Here is a 21,748-nt window from a genome sequence, read left to right as displayed (position 1 = left end):
GTAGCATTTGTTTGTGTTTGTTTAATCTTTATTGTTGAAAGTATTACATTGTTCCTTCTTTTCCCCCAATTAACCTCTTTCAGCCCCCCCCCCCCCCCCCCCCCCCCCCCCCCCCCCTTCTTTTGTGCGTCTATGCATCCAAGTTCATTGGTTGGTCTCTTCCCACCTACTCTCCCCTGCCTTCCCTCTGAGGTTCAACAGTCTGTCCATGCTTCTCTGTCTCTGGGTCTATTAGCATTTGGATGGTGCTTCGTAAGCTCAGCGCTCACAGCCATCCATCCTTTGTGTATCTGGTATGATCCTCCCGTTGGAGGGAAGGAAGGCTCAGACATTAGGACTCACTGCTTTGGGTCACGAGGGAATTAAGAGGTGGGTCAGGACCTCTGAATCCAGAGCAGTCCTTCTTTGACTCGATCTCAGAGTAACTAAAAAAGACCCTGAGACTTTTGTATGTTGGTTCAATTCCAGCATGGCCTAGTTAGAAAAATCCACAGGAATTTTTTTTTTCTTACAGATTTAGGAAACAAAGCCTGGTCTTTGGTCTAGAAAATCTCGGGGGGTGGGGCGGGGAGTGAAATATGGAGACATGCTGCCACCTCAGATTATGTTAGATTGGATCCAGAATGGAGTCAGAGTCCAGACATAGGCACGCATGCCTCAACTGTGTCCCTAAGAGGGCTGCTGGGTATAGGAGTGGCCCCGGCTTGTTTGTCTCCTATTTCCCACATGGAGCAACACCTGCTTCCAGGTGGCCAGGAGGGGGGCTTTCCCTTGAAGGTATTCCCAAGAATGTCCCCTCTCAATCCTGACTCTGGCACTGGTCAAGCCAAACGCAGCAGAGCAGCCTTGGAGCTAAACTGGTGTGGCACTGCCACCTAGTGACTGTCTGTCCCACTGCTCTTGTTGGCCTCCCAGAAGGAGAGTGGACCTGTCTGCTTACTGCCACCCAGGTAGAAAATCGTGGACGGTAAGTTTTAGTAGGAAGCTTCTAAGACCACAGGCCGCCAGGCCAGTGCAGACACGCTCTGTCTGCAGTCAGCTGAGCCGGGCACACATTGACATGAACTATCTTAAGTGTCTTTGAAAAATTGACTTTTTGGTAAGGATATCTTGAGTTCTTGCTGAGCATGGCTCCATCTTTGTCTCCTGGTCTCCACCTTCCCCTTGGAGGAGCTCCCAGTATGTGCAAGATGCAGGCACAGAGCAGGAGCTGGAGGAATTAGCTGCCCCAGATAATTAAAATAACTACTGGTTAGGAAGTTAGTAAAGAAACAGAAGGAGAGAAAAACTTGGTCAGAAACGCTAGCCCTGGTTATAACATTGCTCTGAAAGTTGATATCTCTTTTATTCCTGGGGAGTAGCAAAGGTTTGAGAATATAATTTGTCCCCAAATGCCAAGTTTTCTAGCTTCACTGCTCTCCAGGTTTTCTGAGGGCCATTGCAGAGTCCAGCTGCCCTGAGACTTTAGACCAGTGGTTCTCCATGGCGGTAGTACTGGCCACGTGGGCCGTTTTGTTCATCTGTGGATAGGTTTTTGGGGGTTTTTTTTGCTTGTCATTGGGTGGGCCAGGGATACTCTGTACTCTGTACTGCATTGCACATTCCCATTCAACAAAGAACTGTTCTGCATCCCACTCGACCTTGGTCTGACCTCCTGGACATTCTCTGTACAAAAACTCTGTTTCTAATTTTCTTAGTTTAGACATAAATCCATTTTAAATAAAAACAAAATGTTTTTGCTCAGTTGCAATATACACTTAATTTTTATATGATGCTATAATTTATAGTGTGTAAATTGAAGGAAAACTGTCATTTGTTTATTTGTAATTTGACCGAAAGTTGTGCCCATCCCAGAAAATCCCATCAGCTATGGAAGTGCCCCTGTGACATTTGAGTTGCCAGCCATCAGACTAAATTGTATTCCAGTGCTTTTACATGTAGGTGCTATCCATGGAATGCTTCTTATGTCTTCCAGGTTAACCTTGCCTGAGAATTTAGATACTGAAATACAAGACTTATTATAAATTACTGCTATTTTACATCTCCAAATCACAATTAAGATAGTATATTGATTTTTGTTTTATAAATCACATATATAGATAACTTACATTATCTGGATTTCATTTCAAAATATTCAAAGAGGACATTAGGTCTACTAGGATTGAGAACCTATGATTACATGGAGTTTTCCATTCAGGGGAATCTCTCATGATGGATACATACACACTGTGGTCTTTCTCCATCTCACTTTTAGGAGCCAGACTTACTACCATGGTTCTCTGACCTGGAAGTTTTGTCCTAAACCTGGGTATATTTCACTAAACCCCATTATCGAAGAGAACCTGAATGCTGATTGGACCTTTCAGATCTTTTTATAATATGTTCATATGGTACTATTGTGTTCATACAGGTTTTTTGTTGTTTGGTTTAGATTTTATTTTGTTTTAAGGTATTTCTTTTTTATTATTCAATTACAATTGAAATATAATATTAGTTCAAGTGTAGCACATAGTGGTTAGACACTTATATAACTTAGGAACTGATCACCCAGTAAGTCTAGTACACATCTGGCACCACACATAGTTATTTTGATGTTTTTAGCTATATTCCCTATGCTGTTATTTTACATTTCTGTGACTATTTTCATAACTGGCAATCAGTACTTTTTAATCCCTTTCCCTTTTTTTGCCCAGCCCTCCAGCCCCTCTCTCAACTGGCCACCATCAATTTGTTCTATGGGAATTCTATGGTGAGATATATGTATCTCACCTCTTCTTTATCCAGTAGTTGATGGACACTTAGGTTACTTCCATATATTGTCTATTGTAAATAATGCTGCAGTGGATAAAGGCGTGCATATGTCTTTTTGAATTAGTGTTTTGGATTTCCTCAAATAAATGCCCAGAAGTGAGATTGCTTGGTCATATGATAATTCTATTTTTAATTTTTTGAGGAATCTCCATACTATTTTCTATAGTGGCTGCACCAATTTGCAATCCCACCAGCAGTGCAAGAAGGTTCCATTTTCTCCACATTCTCACCAACAGTTGTTTGTTGATTTATTGTTAATAGCCATTCTGACAGGTGTGAAGTAATATTTCATTGTGGTATAATTTGCATTTCTCTGATTGGTGATGGTGAGCATCTTTTCAGATGTCTATTGGCCCTGTGCATATCCTCTTTGGAGAAATGCCTTTTCAGGTTCTCTGCCCATTTTTTAATCAGATTGTTTATTGTTTTTTTGTTATTGAATTATGTGTGTTCCTTATATATTTTGGATATTAATCCCTTATCAGGTGTATCTTTGTTATAATTTGCATTTCTCTGATTGGTGATGGTGAGCATCTTTTCAGATGTCTATTGGCCCTGTGCATATCCTCTTTGGAGAAATGTCTTTTCAGGTTCTCTGCCCATTTTTTAATCAGATTGTTTATTGTTTTTTTGTTATTGAATTATGTGTGTTCCTTATATATTTTGGATATTAATCCCTTATCAGATGTATCTTTGTTGAATATCTTCTCCCTTGCTATCCGTTGTCTTTTTAATTTGTTGATAGTTTCTTTCACTGTGCGAAACTTTTTAGTTTGGGGTAGTCCCGTTTATTTTTTTTCTTTTGTGTGCTGATCCTTTGCTGTTCTTTTGGTGAGTGGAGCTTATGATTGTGCAATGAATTCGTTGTAAGGCGGCTAGGTGGAAAGCTGCATTTTTGATAGAGAATTCTTGATATTAGTATGTGATTGTCTTTTCACTGAAGCTGTTCTGTCTATCCAGAGAAAAAGTATTCTTTCTCTGTATTAGTTAATTCTAATATAGGGTTGGGGATAGGGAATGAAGAAAGGAAACTAGGAATGCTACTGTTCAGTTTGGAAACTTGAATTTATAGCCCACATTTTCAGCCCCAAACATCTTTCCCTTCCTTATCTGTGTCCTGGGTTAGAATCTCCAGTCTATCCCTAGAGGAAAAAACCTCTATCTCTTGTTAGTTATCTGGCATAGCAGGTAGGGGCAGGAACCTGAGCATCTATTATTCCACATATTTAGATATAATCAATTCTCCTGTTTTCACCACGGGATCTCCAAGTTGTGAATCTCCCATGGATTCTTTGACTGTTAGTGCCTTTTAACTGGGAGTATTTAGACCATTTGTATTTAATGTGGTTACAGATATGCTTGTTAAATTAGTCCTCTTGCAGTTTGCTTTTTACTTGTCTCATCTATTCTTTATTCACATTTTTTCTCTATTTCAGCCTCCTTTTGGATTATTTCTTTATTATTCCAGCATATACCTGGTATTCTTTATTTAGTTATCAGTTATTACTCTTATGTATTGTTCTATTGGTTCCTTTAGGGATTCTTTATTTAGTTATCAGTTATTACTCTTATGTATTATTCTATTCCTTTAGGATTTATAACATATCTATATATTTAGGCATATTATAACTGAATTATCAGTCTTATCCTCGTCCTAAAGTTACACCAATTACTACAACCTATCTTCAAGTGATTCTGTACCACTTTAGATATAGTACTTCCACTTTTCCATCCTTGGATAGTTTTACATGCATGTACTGATCAGTTAGTACTCAGCTGAATAATCAAGACCCCTTGGTAGGTCTCTGGATCCCTCTCTGTGCAGATTTGTCCTCTCTGGTTTTTGGGTCTGTGAACTCCCCGCATTCTCAGCTCTGTCCTTCAACTGGGGGAACCCTCACTGGGCCTACCTGGTTTTCCCCATGAGCTACCTCCAGAGATTCTCTTCACTTTGGTTGTTTACCATCTCTCAGGAGTCACTGTTCTTTGTTACTAGATTATGTATGTCTTGTTAACTATTGTTATAAATATTTTTTCTGGTTTTGTAGCTTTCTTAACAATATGTGTAAATCCAGTCCCTTGTTCCATCATCACGGGAAACAGAATTCCCTTTGTACTTTCATTGTATAAAAATGTGTTATTTCTTATTCTCTGATTTATCCTTTCCTTTTTTCTTTCTTTTTTTTGTTCTTGTGAGTTTATACCTCTTTTATATAGCCTCACTACCATTTTAGTGTATTTCTGAAAAGAGAGCTGATGGCTGATTGATACCTTGCATTTAAATCCTCATAATACTTTTTACTATATAACTAAGGCTAATATTTGAGATCAGAGCTAACAATTAAGATGAGATGATTTTACCATTTATAATGCTAATAGTAAGTTTAGTAGAAAAGCATTAAGGAACATAGTTTGTCAGCTATTAACCTCCAGTGTTGAATTATTTTCAAGTGTAAAAATACCATGTATATTGCATACAGATCTTGGAATATAACATGACAAATTTGATTCATGTCAAACAATGGGCAAGACTCATTTCTATCCACGTTTTGTATCTATATATGTGATATTGAAGGCCTAGTATGTGGCCAAGGGCAAGTCAGTTGAGAAAAAATGTCTTACATTGTCACACTGATTAATTCAAAAACACCAGTTACCTACTATATTCTTCTAAGCATTGTGTGAAGATATAGCAATGAAAGAGACACAGTCTTCGCCCTCAAATTCTTTATAGTTTAGAATCTAGGGGTATTCTAGATGAGTCAATTATATGTTACATGTCTTATGACCCAAGTTAACATTGATTGGTGGTGCTAGGAATATCTATAACAGTGGTTCTCAACCTTGGCTGCACATTAGAATCACCTGGGAATCTTTTTAAAATCCTGATTTCTGGGCCTCATCCTCCAGAAATTCTGTTTCTTTGTTGTGGGGTGGGGCTACATTAGTAACAAAGAAACAGAATTTCTGGAGGATGAGGCCCAGAAATCAGGATTTTAAAAAGATTCCCAGGTGATTCTAATGTGCAGCCAAGGTTGAGAACCACTGGTCTATAAGAAGCTCCTGGGATACAAAGAGAGTACTAGTGGTCATGCTGACCAAAAGCTACGAGTATGTAGAGTTTGGAGAAGGGGATCCACAAGCAGATTCTTAAAGTACAAATCAGGGCTAGGAAGATGGGAGACAGTGGTTCCAGGTAGAGGGAAGTGCACCTGCAGAGAGGGCCATGAAAGAGGATGACGTCATTGCCAGCCATTAGTGTAGCCAAAGGTCCTGTTACTTATGGAAGGTGCTGAGGGTGGTGCAGGAGTGCTGGGCAGAGGCTGCCTCATTCAGAGGCAAGATAATCTCTGTGAATTTAAACAAATATTATGGAAAGCTGACATACTTATGATCTAAAGAAAGAGACAGTGGTAGACGCACAGTCAGCAATGAATGAAGAAATGAATGGAAACTAAGAAAAGGAACATTGTGCTTCTTTTAAATCCTTAAAGCTGATCTCACAGACTTTAAGTCTATGAGTCATGCAGTGCTGTAAAACCGTTCACTAAGTCTTCTCCTCAAACCCCAAAGTCCTTATTTTAAAAACTTGAGGTTATCAGGCATTTCTTGCACTAAGTTTAATCTTATTTCATGTATTTTTTTACTTTATTTTTTTATTGATTTCAGAGGAAGAGGAAGGGAGAAAGAGAAACATTGAATTGTTGCTCCATTTATTTACCCATTCATTGGTTTATTCATTGGTATGTGCCCTGACCAGGGATCAAACCCCCAACCTTGGTGTATCAAGATGATGCTCTAACCAACTGAGCTACCCAGACAGGATTTATTTAATGTATTTTTAATTAATCCAGCATTCATATTGAGCAGAATTGGAAATTTGCCATCCGAGTCATTTCTTTATGTCTTTCTCAGAACAGTTCTCCTTGTGGAGAGGATTGGAATAGTCTGAATAAGTGTGTGACATGAAATTTTAGAAGAAATGTTTTGAAATGTTTTAACCATTGAAGTTATACATATTAATCATTTGCAATGGTGTGAATCTGACATAAATTCAAAGCCTGGCAGTGTTCTAAGTGATAATATCATGTTATAATTAAGTGTAAGGATTTTCTATATAAGTACATGATAATATCATGTTGTTAAGTCTAATATTTATGCCTGAGTTGCCAAGAAAGAAATCTTGATTATTCTAATAGTATCTAATATGGTCCCTAATTACCTACCTCTTCTTGACTATTCTCAACTGAGTATGTCTGAATATAACACCAATGTTAGCATAAGATATTATTTTTCCATTCTGAGCTATTTTTCAGGCAGGTTTATTATTTCATAAGCAAAAAAAAAAAGAGAGAGAGAGTTAATTTACCACTGGATCCCAAATTCTAAAATACCAACTCCTAAAAAGATATTTACTTCTAATTAGGCCCTTCAATATGGGATTACAACTTCTGACCCAGTGTAATGTGCATAGCATATAATAAATATTGACTAAATAATAATTATAGCACAATATTTGACAGTGTTTTGCAAAGAGTCAAATGAGGATGGAAGAAATTTGTGTATTTAAAATTGTATTAATTAAAGGTAAGCAACTAAAAAGGAGTCAGTTTCCCTAAATGTTTTAGTGAATGCTTTTATTTTTTCAAAGTCACTTACTGCTTCCAACTTTGAAAATGAGAAGAGCTACAGGAAGAACAGTCTTCCAAACCTGTGCCAGAACTGAGATTTCCTTGTGGGCCCCAGCCATGAAGGTGCCCCCAGGGGCCTGTGTTTATATATGAGCTCTTGCACTCCTCTTTGTAGTTGCTCTACCAAAGGACAACCATGTGCCCAGCAGTTTTGTTTTAGTCACTCATGAGTAGAAATAACTTAAAGATTTCATTCAAGCATGGTCACGTTTTCTAAGTCTAGTGATTGAGGACACTGTTGAAATAGAAAGGGTGGAAGACTATAACTTTTTCAGCCATGTTTCAGATTTCCCATGTCTTAAAACATTGGTGTAAAATGCGAATGAATGCAAGTCAAGAACTGAGCACATAGTAAGCGCTCAACAAATATTTCATATGCACCAGGCAATTAAGGCCACCAACTCTTAAATGCATCAGATCTTTATGTAAATCACACTTTGTTAAGAAGAGACTGTCTCACAATTAAATATTGAATAGGCACTGATTTTCAACCCGTGTGTAATACCTGACTATTTAGTCAGTGGCACTGATCTTTTTTCCCTTAGATTGTAAAAAAAAAAAAAAAAAAAAAGACAACAGCCAACACATCCAATACCCATCCAGTATGAATGAATCAGTGTATGGCAGAATTTTAGTTTATGTGTGCCAGGAGATGAAAAAGGTTGAAAATCACTGTAATAGGGTATGAACTCTTTTGCCTCCCTTCTTTTGTATCGCCCACACCCATGCCAGGGAAGTGCATTCCCTGTTTTAGGCAACTACTTAATGAGGAATGCTCTAGACAGAGCCGCAAGGTCATGAATGGGTTAGAATCCAAAGCTTACATCTAAGGGGCTTGTTTGAAATGAAAACCACATTCTGTTATGGAAGCCCCATTACACAGGCCTGGAAGCTCCCAGAGCAGTTCACAGAGCCTGTGAGCTCATATTGTAGCTGAAGGATAGCATGGACCACATCACCCTACTCGTATGTACATGTTATTTAACAGGGGAAATGCACTTATTTGTCTTCCTGGAAAGCCAGGAATACCTCTTGGCCTCCCTGTTGGCAATGAAAGTCTCTCTACCAAGCCATTCTGGGAGATGGGAGTCCACAGCTAGGACATGGTGGCAGTCCCTGGGGTAGAATGGTGGGAGATTCTGTCCTTCTGCAACCAGAAACTCTCAGGATGCTCATCAGCAAGCGTTGGCTTTTCTTTCAGAAGATACAGTGATTGTTTTCTCTCTTACTTACTCTGGGAATCTACCATTCTGGACAGGTTTTCTCTTTCCCTAGACCAGAGTAGCTTGAAATACTATTTCTTAGCTTCTCTTACTGTATTTGGGAAAAAACAAAGGTACAGAAGTAATAAGCATGGATCTTTCTGTATCCAAAGACAGCAGTAAGATCCACTAATACTACAGAGGAAAGCTCATATTCTGTGAACCTTCTAAACTTCTGGTTATAGCAGCAGGAGCCTTGCCATTAAATGAAGGACAGGGGGAAAGGCACACAGAACCCGTTGGCCCAGTGTAGGTTGTATGTGGGATCAATCCTGGGGCTCAGGCCAGGGGGCAGCCTCCTTACCACATAGCTCTGGCAGCACAGTGAGCCAAGTTTAAGGCAGGACTGAGTGCATGCAAGCCAGGAAGTTATCGGAGATTATCAGATAGCGTTAAGAATAAGAGAAAAAAAAAAAAAAAGGAAAGCCATCCGCACTGGCATCTGAAAGCTGGACAGGAAGGGGGATCCTTACAAGAAGTTGGGTGATGAGCAAGAAAGGCCTTTGGTGACCAGAGTCTGGGGTGTGACTGTCATGGAGACAAAAGAAGGGCCACTCTACCCCATGACTTCATAGAACATGCATGCAGAGCAAGCTCTTCTAGGGAAACAACCCACAGGTTGTACGCATGTGGATAGCAGTGTCCACAGAGTGGGCCAGGTTACTGTTTAGTATTGCTAATTCAAGCAGAACGTTATAGGATATGTTTCTGAAATAAACACCTTCCTCCTCACTAGAAAAACTCGATACTTTAGAGAATAATCAGGATAAACTGTATCCCTCCCCTTACTATAACTCTGTGTGTGCAACTGTTGAGGCAACAGCTTTTATTACGCTCTGGTTCTTGGCAGGGACTATGTGATCAAAGGTACAGCTAGTGCAGGACCTCTAGGTCAACAGTTCAGCATAGTCCTATGGTGGAGAAATACACAGGATACTGAGGGAGAAATACACAGGAGGGAGCTTGGACAAGAGTAGATAGAAAGGGTCCCACTTGAATTTCTATTGAAAAATGACTAAAAGTAGGCCCATTAGGGAAATTAAGTTTGCAAAGGACACTCTCTAAGCAAAGGGAACAGCCTGGCTGTTACAAAGGTGTGGATTGAGATTGGGCAGCTGCATATTGACCTATAAGTCAGACACACCGATGAGCATCAAGGAATGATGAGACTTTACCATGGGCCAGGGCAGGGCTCAAGGATAAATATGCATTTATCAACTTACACCAGTGAGAAAATAGTTTTTATATTTTACAGTTTCTCTTTCAGATTATTTTTAAAGTTGTGGAACATCCTGCTGTCCTTCAGAATCCATAGGTGGAACCTCAAATTTATAATCGAGAGCTTTGAAAACCTAGAGCAGTTTATAGAAGATACTTAGTGAATTCATTGAATTGAATCAAACTGGCCTTAGCAACCACAATGTAGATTAATTATAAAGGCCTGGCTTTGTTTGCTATTTTTCAGGTACCATGATCAACAGGATGTTACTAGCAACTTCCTTGGAGCAATGTGGTTGATATCAATAACTTTTCTCTCCATTGGTTATGGTGACATGGTACCTAACACATACTGTGGGAAAGGAGTCTGTTTGCTTACTGGAATTATGGTAAGTGTCTTTTTACTTTCAATCTCTTTTATTTATACTCAAGAAGGCACTTAAAACTGTTGGGTCCATGTGCAGAAATCATTGTAAGCGACTCGGGTTCCCAAGCAGGAAAACCATGTAATAAATCAGTTCTGTGTTGGGAGAGGACATCAGTTTTGATCTTTTTCTTCTCATCATGCAGCTCTGTTGAGGACATAGAGTTGCTAGATTGCTCTTTGTGGGCGAAAATATCTTAGAGTTCCAGCTTCAGAGTCAGAACATTCTTTGTGTACGTCTGGGTTCTGCTATTTCCTGCTAGCTGTGTGGACTTAAGTTTCTCTTCTGAGTCTTACTTGCCTCATCTGTAAAATGTGGATCATAAGAATTGTGAAGTGTGTAAAAAGGGTTAAAGAATTACATGACATTTTATCAGTTAGATTAGATTAGATTTATTATTTTAACAAATACCTGTTGAGTGCCAGGCACTGGCCCAGATACTGAAAATACAGTGCTGTCCTTCAGAATCCATAGGTGGAACCTCAAATTTATAATCGAGAGCTTTGAAAACCTAGAGCAGTTTATAGAAGATACTTAGTGAATTCATTGAATTGAATCAAACTGGCCTTAGCAACCACAATGTAGATTAATTATAAAGGCCTGGCTTTGTTTGCTATTTTTCAGGTACCATGATCAACAGGATGTTACTAGCAACTTCCTTGGAGCAATGTGGTTGATATCAATAACTTTTCTCTCCATTGGTTATGGTGACATGGTACCTAACACATACTGTGGGAAAGGAGTCTGTTTGCTTACTGGAATTATGGTAAGTGTCTTTTTACTTTCAATCTCTTTTATTTATACTCAAGAAGGCACTTAAAACTGTTGGGTCCATGTGCAGAAATCATTGTAAGCGACTCGGGTTCCCAAGCAGGAAAACCATGTAATAAATCAGTTCTGTGTTGGGAGAGGACATCAGTTTTGATCTTTTTCTTCTCATCATGCAGCTCTGTTGAGGACATAGAGTTGCTAGATTGCTCTTTGTGGGCGAAAATATCTTAGAGTTCCAGCTTCAGAGTCAGAACATTCTTTGTGTACGTTTGGGTTCTGCTATTTCCTGCTAGCTGTGTGGACTTGAGTAAGTTTCTCTTCTGAGTCTTACTTTCCTCATCTGTAAAATGTGGATCATAAGAATCGTGAAGTGTGTCAAAAGGGTTAAAGAATTACATGACATTTTATCAGTTAGATTACATTAGATTTATTATTTTAACAACTATTTGTTGAATGCCAGGCACTGGCCCAGATACTGAAAATACAGCAAAAGAAGACAGAAACTGTTCTTGCCCTGCCTTCTTGAAACGTGTAGGGGAAGAAGCTGCACTTAAAATAATTAGCAAATAATTGTTAATCACACTTGTGACAAATATATGAGGAAGTAAAGCTTCTGATCTGATTTGGGAACTGAGGGATGAGATCTGCTCAGAGAAATAGATCTCCATGAAGTTGACTTTTAACTTTTCACTGAGGTGGGAAAGCGGGGTAGCCAGGCAAAGCGGGAAGAAGGAAGGGCATTCTGGAAGAGGAAATGGTTTGAAGATAATGAGGCAAGGAGAAGCGCGGTACATTTGAGCAAGTTTACTAGGCCAGGAGTGTGCACAGTAAAGTGGGAAAACATCATGGCATGAGGCTGGGGACAGGTCTTGTAGGAGCACTTGAGAAAGGTGTGCTGCCTGGAGTGACCTGCCACTGTTCATCAGGGAGGCCTGCAGGCTGATACCTTCCTTGCCCCTTCCACGTGTACTATTTGTGTTAGATATATGAAAATTGTAGGCCAACACGCCATCTAAAATTTATTAATGTTGTATGAACTTTTAAATGTTTAAGCCAGAGGTAGTTTCAAATTGTTGCACCATTTTGAGTGACTTAGAGTCTCCTTATCTGCTTTTGATTATAGCGAAGAGTGTTATCTTGATATTTGTTTGGTTTCTGCCTACACAAGGAAGTGAACTGCTAAGGCAGGAAATTCCCAGAATTTCTGAAGCTAGGCATTCCTGCCCAAGGAGAGGCAGGCTTCCCACATGATGGCTTTTGAATGGTGGCCAGGGCAGCATGTACCCTCCCAGCAGCTGCCCAAGAGTCAGAACTAGCTAGGAGGACTGAGTCTGTGGCATGGAGAGGTGGGAACAATCTTCTCCCACTTGGTAGTATTGAACTGAGAAAAGGCAGCTTGCAGTGAAAATAAAATCCAGTTCCAATGGTAAGGTCACACGTAGTAACAAGATGACCATTCCAAGTCCCAATTGTGGAAAATATGATTTTGGGTCATAATTTAACTGTAAAATAAAATTACAGTTTTGTGAATTTTAGAGAACTTTTATTTCATTACAATTGTTATGGTCCATTGTGTTTACTATTGGACTATTTCCTGAAAAGATAGCATTTTATTATATAGTATAATGCTTTGGAAAACAAAATTTGCATGGATGTATTTTTCGAGGGTCCATAACAAGCCCACAAGGGATAAGAATAATGCTACTTATAAAAAAAAATAGAACCAATAATTGCAGTATTTCCCCCCATGCTTTTTAGAAACAACTTTCTTGGTGTTCTTTTTTGGCAAGATGTCCCTCACTTTATTTTTGAATTAGGTATGAGTCAGGATTTGTGCAAACAGCCTCATTTGCCATGGGATCAGAGCCAAATTTAAAGTTAACTTTGCCAGGATCTTGTGGTACTTTTATCTTTTCTCTCTTTCTTTGTCCTTAATGTCTCAAGAACAGTTCCTTCAAAATTTCATCTGACAGCACAAATCTTTTATTTAGGTGCTTGAACTACTTCCTTACTTAGGTTTTACTAGTAGTCTTACTTAGTTTTGAAAATAGAAGTTATAAGCAAAAGCAATCTTAATCGATACGGGCAGAAAATGTTATGTGCAGTTAAATTTACAGTGATGTGGTCCTGTCTTCTAAGCTCATGGTGAAACAGTCTTACAGTCCTCGGGCTAAGGAGCTCATTCCATCCCCATCATAAAGAATAGACTTTTTCTTAATTGACCCATCAAAGATCATTTGCTTGTTTTTAGAGAAATGCTGTAATCTTTGACTAGCCTATTTGAAATACTGTGTAGAGTTGGATTGTCTTTATCCCTGAGCCAAGACATGGAGACAAGTAGTCTTCTGGGAGTTGACTATATCCCATATAACTTCCTGGGGAGCAAGAGCTTACAAATGGAGGTTACCTAGAAACTAGTATGGAGAGTATTGGCTGACAGTATAGATTTCTAAAAAAATAATTTTTTTCATAGTTCATATAAAAGGTTAGTTTCCTTTAGATGAAATGCATTTCTGTTTTGTCAGGCAAATGTTGTTTTCTGGAACTTTAAATACCAGTTTGTCACTTTTGTGTTATCTAAGCCAGATAGGACTTGTTTTTATTTCGAGCGTTTTTTTGCCTATTCCCCCTTGGACTTTTGCAATGCATGTTTAGGTAAAATGTGTATAGGCAGATTTCCCATGAGTCATCTCTCTGTCTGTGTCTCTCTCCCTCCTTGTGCCCTTTAGTTTAGTAAATTGTAAAAAAGAAATACAATTTACAACACTCCTGAGAGAGGCCAGGGTAATTCCTGAATCATGTATATTTTTTCTGAAGTGCTGTGTGTCTTTGTGCTTTTACATTTAGATTTTCTTATCCTCTCATTTATGAAATTTTGATAGAATTTATACCTTTTTTTCACTTTGGAGTAAAATACAATTGATCTAAATGCTAATACCTACAGAGCTTTCCCATTTCAAAAATGTATAAGTAAAGAAATTAGCTTTGCTTCTTTTCTTCATATAGCTAATAAAAGTAATGAATTATTTCTTAGCATTATCGTAGATGTTCATATTTCATTAGTAAAACTCAAAATTAAATTGTAATTTAAAAGTTTTAAAGCTTAACTTGTGCCATGAGCTATATTCTGTGGAGCCAAGGACATTAATATTAACATGCAGTGCTCTGAGCAAAAATGTATTGTTAAACCATGAGGAGATTTCCAGAATATTTCTAAAAAAGAAACAAATGGCCTTATCAAAAATAACCTCTTCTCACCTGAAATGTAAATTGTGAATCCAAGACCATTGTAAATCCAAGATCATCATGCTAAGCTTTTCTTATAATTTTTTAGGTTGTGTTTATAATTTTATACATAGATGATAATGGAAATACTAAGATAAGTGTATCTTAGATACTGAAATGCTTTCACAGAAATTCCATTGTGATAGATAAAACAAGGCAAGAATAAACGTTCCTTTTACCAAGACCTACCTACTATTAGAACTTAAGAGACAAAGATCTCTTCCTCCCTCCTGGATATCCTGGATTTAAAATAGACCAATGCCTAATAGACCAAGTCTCTCATTAACCTTCAAGAGAAAGACACGAAGGTTGTATATACCTGTTTTTTCTATCCTTCCTCTCTTTAAGAAGGTACCAAGGACATGAAGATTTATTATTGTGAATGTCATGATAACCTATGATAGGCTCAATTTTAAGTGGCTTTTATACTTTTTGTTTAAGGTAGTAGGCAACTGACATTGTTCCAGCATGGTGTCTTAGCTTTCTGTGACCAGCAGGTAGTTTCTCAGTATCTCCAACTTTATAACAGAGAAAGTAATTGTTTTGCTTAACGCTTAAAAAGTTATCCTATCTACCATTTTTTTATGTTTGTACATAGATATAATACATGCTGAAAGTTTTAGCTTTTTATCTATGAATATACAGGGTGGGGCAAAAGTTTACAGCTGTGAGTATACAAAACAGAGTTTATTCTTATATTAATTATTGCATTATTTTCCACACAAACAACTGTAAACCTACTTTGGCCCCCAACTTGTTTGTGATGTTTCAAGAGTAGGATATAGCCTCATTGGTAAAATTTTTTTATTCTCCTTCTGTAAAATTATAACAGCTCTTACCATATAGGCATGGATGATGGAATTCTTTAGCATAATTATCTTTAAATATAGAGTAATATCTGCCCATTTTTAGGGACACAGATGATCAGATAAGCAGACCTCTAAAGTGATCTATAAATCCCTAGACATGTGTGATTTAGACTTTCTGCTACTTTCTGTCTTTGCTTTTAAGAATTTTTTCCTCTGCCAGTGAGGGTAGAGAAAGTAGACTACAGACAGCCATCCTGGATGTTGCATGTGTGAATAAGCAAGAAAAAAAAAAAGGGAGGGAGGGAGGGGAGGAAGGGAGGAAGGGAGGAAGGGAGGAAGGGAGGAAGGGAGGAAGGGAGGAAGGGAGGAAGGGAGGAAGGGAGGAAGGGAGGAAGGGAGGAAGGGAGGAAGGGAGGAAGGGAGGAAGGGAGGAAGGAAACAAACCAACCCAGGGTCTTTTTTACATGTCTTATACAATTTGACATGAGGTGGTTAATCCCAAATAGTAATTTGGAAGAGGTTATTTTACTTTTTGTTTGTTTTTGGCTGTCTCTGGTGTGTTCATTGAATCTCATCGAATAAAATCCAGTGAGGAGAGAGTATCTTTAAGTTATTATAATAGTTTCTGTTTTGTGCAGAGATGCAGCAGAGGTGGGTGGGCCTTTGCAGACTTAAGGCTCAATTCCCCACCAGTGCCCTAAGCAGACCTTCTCTTCTCCCCTCGGAAATGTCTGAGGGAAGATGACAGCTGCTTTCTTCCAGGTACAGCAAGTGTCGCTGGGAGTGTGGCCTTCTAGCATTCGACATGTCTGTATAATTGCACCTAATTTTTCTAAACTGTCAGCATATTTACTTGGCAGAGCTGCCCTTCCTGTCTCTAAAATGCATACGTTCACTTTAACACTGTTGCTTATCAGGAGAGATAAACCTAGGGATGACTCATTACTGATGACCAGTTTTATGTGGCACTTCCTTCTTTCCAGCACCAAAGAACATAAATGAGTTGAACAGGCAAATGACTCTAAAGATTTGGGTTTCCCAATCCCAGGTTTTATCACTGAATTAAAAAAACCACACATATCTTCTCCTCTCTTCCTTAAGATAAGGACATTTGAGTTGATCTCTAACCTCTTATCAACAAATATCAACTTGTATTTGAAGATCCTCAGAGGTAGGGCATGAGGGAATTTGTCTTCAAAATACCCTTGAATGTTGTTTATTTTTATAACCTACAGAGATCTTGCAAAACTCTAATGGGATATAATATTAAAGCTGTGTTTTATAGAATTTATTTGCCAGAATTGATTGTTTTACATAGTTTTATGAAAGAATAATTATACATGTCAGGCAGATGCAGTGAAAATGTATTTATTGCTCCAGGATATTGTGTCAGTCAACCCCAGGGACAGAAAAATGGGCAATGATTGCAAATACTCATTTTACCTTTTGTTTGGAGGACAAGTTGATATTTTAAAATGAAATTTAATCTTAAAGTTGTTTAATTTAGGTGTATATTAAATGAAAAGCATGCTTTTTTCAAATTAACTATATTATGAGAAATTTGAATTACTGATAGCCTAATAAATTGGCTATCAAACAAGTTTGATCTTTTAGGAGCCATTGTACCCAGGAAGATAATTAATTTAACACAAAATATTTTGAACATTATTATTTTTTAGCAGTCATTCTCTGGGGTGAGAATTCTGGAATTTCCAAAAAAAAATGTTGAATCTTTTCCAGATACCATTTTTCAGTGTGTTTTCCAAAAAAATTCTCTACTTTTCAGTTACAGTTTACATAAAACATTATATTAGTTTCAAGTGTACAATGTAGTGCTTAGACATTTATATAACTTACAAAGTGATCACTCTAAAAAGTCTAGTACCAATCTGATATCATATATAGTTATAATATTATTGACTATATTCCCTATGCCTGTTTTTATAACTGGAAATTTGTACTTCTTAATCCCTTTACCTTTTTCACCCATACCTCCATCCCACCTACCCCCAGCCCTGGCAACCATCAGTTTGTTTGATTCCACATATAAGTAAAATCATATGGTATTTGTCTTTCTCTGTCTGACTTATTTCACTTAGTATAATACCTTCTAGGTCCATCCATGCAATCGCAAATGGTAAGATTTCATTCTCTTTCTATTGTATAAATGTACCACTCCTTTATCCATTTGTCTACTGATGGACACGAGTTGTTTCTGTATCTTGGCTATTATAAATAATGCTGCAGTGAACATAGGGGTGCTATCCTTTCAAATAAGTGTTTTGAATTTCTTCAGATAAATACTCAGCCATGGTATTGTTGGATCGTATGGTAGTTCCATTTTTTTTTTTTTTTTTGAGAAACCTCCATACTGTTCTCCATGGTGTCTGTACTAATTTGCAACCCCTCCAACGGTGCAACAGGGTTCCATTTTCTCCATATCCTTGCCAATACTTATTGCTTTATACCTGTCAGAATGGCTAAAATCAACATCTCCTTGTGGTTTTAATTTGCATTTCCCTAATGATTAGTGATGTTGAGCATGTTTTCATATGTCTATTGACCTTCTGTATCACCTTCTCTCTTCTTTGGAGAAATGTCTCTTCAGGTCCTCTGACCATTTTTAATAGGATATTTTGGGGTGTTTTTTCTGGTGCTAAGTTGTATGAGTTCCTTATTTATATTTTTGAAATTAACCCCTTATCATATGTATCACTGATACATATCTTCACCCATTTCATTGTCTGTCTTTTCATTTTGTTGATGGTTTCCTTCCCTGTGCAAAACTTTTTAGACCCATTTGTTTGTTTTGTTTCCCTTGCCTGAGGAGACATATCCAAAAAAAAAATTATTAAGAGCAGTGTTAAAAAGTTTAGTGCCTATGGTTTGGGTCTTACGTAAGCCTTTAATCCATTCTAAGTTTATTCTTGTATATGATGTAAGAAAGTGATCCAGTTTTCCTAAGACCATCCATTGAAGAGACTGTCTTTACCCTATTGCATGTTCTTACCTCCTTTGTCATAGATGAAGTGACCAAATGGGCTTGGGTTTATTTCTGGGCTCTCTTCTGTTCCATTGATCTATGTGTCTGTTTTTATGATAGTGCCATGCTATTTTGATTACTATAGCCTTGTACTATAATTTGATATCAGTCAGTATGCTATTAAATTTCCCTTTTCTATAGGCTTGTAATCTTAAGTTATGATCCCTGGAAGTATTGGTAGGATCTGCATAACCAAGTTATCTAAAGTAAAAATATCACTTCTTTGAATTTTTGAAATATTATGTGGTAAATGATCTTGGAGAAACGAGGGACCAACATGACTTACAGTTTCAGTGCTAAGTTGGAGAAGAGTACTACATTTTAATTTGGCAGTCTAAAGGGTGTCCAAAAAAAGTATATACACTTTAACAGTTGATAGCTCAATTTTGAAAATGAAATGTATTTTAATAAACACTGCCTTCATAATTATTCAAAGTATATGTATACATTTTTGGGAGACACCCTACATAAGACTCTCTAGGTGCTGGGGTCAAATATAGCTTATGCTGTCTGATTTTCAGTTCACTTTGGTCTGGCATAAGGTAATGAGCATTAATAATTATCTTTTCTACGGACGAAGCCTCTTCCCTACCCTTCTTCTCCCTTTAGCAATATCTAATTTGTTAGAAAGGTGATTTTTTTTAAAAAAATATACAGGTTTTCCTTGACTAGTTTAATATATTGTCTTCATTTAGTTTTTGGTGGCCTGAGCATCTTGAAGTGGCCTGTTCGTGATTTGCTTAGGTTTTCCTGAGAACGTAAGTGAAATGGGAGAACAGTAATCAGGATACATTTTCTGACTTTGCTGAAAGGAATATGACTCATCTTGTTAAGGCATACAGGGATCTTCATTTCAGAGAGTAACATATGTTAGTCCCAACTGTTTCTGTACCCATTGTGATGGGTACAAAAAAATGTTGTGAAAGTGTATTTACTTGCATTCTTATTCACTTTATGAAACAGAATGGTCATGGAAATAAACACTGAGTGGACATTAACATCATATCATTACTTAAATTACTATAATAATTAATGTATTGGCAGGAATTCACCTTGAACCTAGAAAGCTTTTGGAGGTGAGCCAGTTTTGCATAACAAAAAGAGTAAGTTATTTTGAAACCCAATTCTACCTATACCAAATCGTCTTATGATTTATTAAGAACCTAGGGAGTTTATGGTTTCCCTAATTAAAATAAGGCAGATAAGGAATAAAGGACGTTGCATTTGAACAATCATAAGGTTAAATTACTACAGAGGCTCTTGAGGTACAATTTAAAGGATACATCTAGGATCATGGAATGAGGGATAAATGTAATAAATTGTCAGATTCACTTGTTTCTCCAGTTTGCAATGAAGGTACTCATTTTATTGCACAAGATTTGGGTGAGCTAGAGAACATGCTGCAAGAAATGGGCCAGCAGCAGGAAAAATAGAGCCCAGAAATAAACACAAATTGAAGGTTTCCAAAGGCTCTTGATACCAGTGATTTTCCACTCCTGTTAGGATTTTGATTTCCTTCCAGAGGATCTCAGCAGTGGCCACCTGCCAGGGGAGAACAATATTCAAGTTAGAGTGCCAGCTGCCGCTCACAGCTATCTTTATAGCGATTAGAAGTCCCTCAGATTTTTACATTCTCTGCTTATTCAGTAATAATCCCCACCCTTGAATTTCCCATGACTCACTGATTGAGGAGTACCTGAGCGCATACATGTAGCAGGTGATCCTGTACAGTATGTCCTCTCTTAACGTCAGCTATAAGTGAAACAACGTATAACAAAACCAATCTAACCATAGGCTAATTGATATAAACAAGAGTTAAGTTCCTCAGGCATCCCATCAACATGATAAGGAAATGACTTTGAACAAATTGACGTTATTCAAGGACCTGCTGTACTTGTCAAGCAACTGTTAGCCATTTGTACCAACCATAATATGACTTATCGAGTGAGTAACCCCTCATAGTATAACAGAACTATTTAGATTCTGTGGCAGATGTTTTAAAGTCAACAAAATAGGTATAGCTGCTTACAAAGGTCATTCTTTTCCTTCACTGGTACCCAGCTCTGAAGTCACCTTGCTTCCATCGTCTACATACCACACAAAATATCAGGAAAACCATCTCAGCAGCCCAGGCATTTATGACCTCTCTGTCCTCTGCCTGTACTTTCCTTGTTTATCATTTCCTAAATGTCTTTATGATGAAATGGCTCTGATACAAACCTTTAGCTTGTTTGTTCAAAATAGAAAGCGGTAGGTCACCATATTCCCTTAATATCCTTTCTTATCTAAAGCAATGACTCTGTTGGAATCACCTAGCAAGCTTTAAAACATTCTGATGCTTAAGTTTTATCCCTGGAGATTATAATTTAATTGGTTGGGGGCACAGCCTCTCAGCATTGGAATTTTTACAAACTCTTCAAGTGATTCTAGTTAAGTTTAAGAACTACTTATTTAAAGTTGTATCAGTTTTAAATAGGAACAATATTGATTTATTTTGGTCATTAACCATATTGCTCAATTTTTTGAACATTCATACTATAAGAGTTTATCATAAATAAGGTGAATTTGATACTCTTGTTTTGCTTTGAAATACAATGCTTCATAGATATGGAAATGACCACAAATAAAAATATAGGTAAAAGGTATTATCAGATGAGATAAAGGATGGAATATATCAGTGATAATTACAGTTCATAACTGAAGAATCTCACTCATTTTTGTTGTCTCATTTCTGAATCTGAGGTTAAACCACATAATGTCTAAATACTTTCTAGTCTCTTTCTCTGATCATATGAACAATATCACTTCATTTCTGAGGATACTGATTTCTTCATAGAGCTATATGGAAGGACATATAAATTCAGACACTCTGGAAATATTGTATTTAAACAATATTGGCTCATGAAAAAGGACATGTCTTGGTCATAATTATCAGGTTGTAGAGGACAGGGCAAGTGTATTTATTTATTTTCTTTCATTCTCAGCTTGTGTCTCCTGCCAGATTTGTTGTAATAACTCATCCCAGTGAGCCTAAAAATGCCTTCTTTGGTCTGTAACTGAATGGCTAAATTACATTTATTAATTAAAATGAGTCTATTATTAATTATATAATAAAACATAAGTAATTCAAAAGGATTTTACTAGGTTGAATTTTTTGAAGATTAATATGTAAAGGTTAGGTTATATGTTTTCTAAAACCACAAATTGTCACTTTTTAAATGTATAATTATTTTTTGCATGAGTAATATGTATTTATTATAGAAAATACAGACTATACAGAAAATCACAAAGAACAAAATAAGTTATTGATATTTCAACCACTGAAATATAACTTTTCACAGTTGGGCTAACTACTTCTTTTTAGTTTTCCAAATATGGATCATTTTTTAAAAATTAGGAGCAAATTATATATACAGTTTTCTAACTTGCTTAT

General features: G+C 37.3%; 1 protein-coding gene across 3 annotated transcripts in view; it reads left to right on the top strand.

Annotated features, from left to right (window-relative positions):
- Positions 1-21,748, top strand: part of KCNN2 (potassium channel, calcium activated intermediate/small conductance subfamily N alpha, member 2) — a 145,834-nt gene that overhangs the window by 105,171 nt on the left and 18,915 nt on the right. For 2 of the 3 annotated variants that reach the window (XM_005857363.2, XM_005857362.2), the window contains exon 4: positions 10,230-10,371. In XM_005857363.2, coding sequence (XP_005857425.1) covers positions 10,230-10,371 — 142 coding nt within the window. Of the gene's footprint in view, positions 1-10,229; positions 10,372-11,035; positions 11,174-21,748 lie in introns of those variants that run through there. The other variant, XM_005857364.2, reaches the window with a different exon arrangement.

The sequence above is a fragment of the Myotis brandtii genome, unplaced genomic scaffold (assembly GCF_000412655.1).
Source record: "Myotis brandtii unplaced genomic scaffold, ASM41265v1 scaffold1105, whole genome shotgun sequence".
NCBI lineage: Eukaryota > Metazoa > Chordata > Mammalia > Chiroptera > Vespertilionidae > Myotis > Myotis brandtii.
Note: the sequence above shows the minus strand (reverse complement) of the source record. Positions and strands in the feature narration are given on the sequence as shown.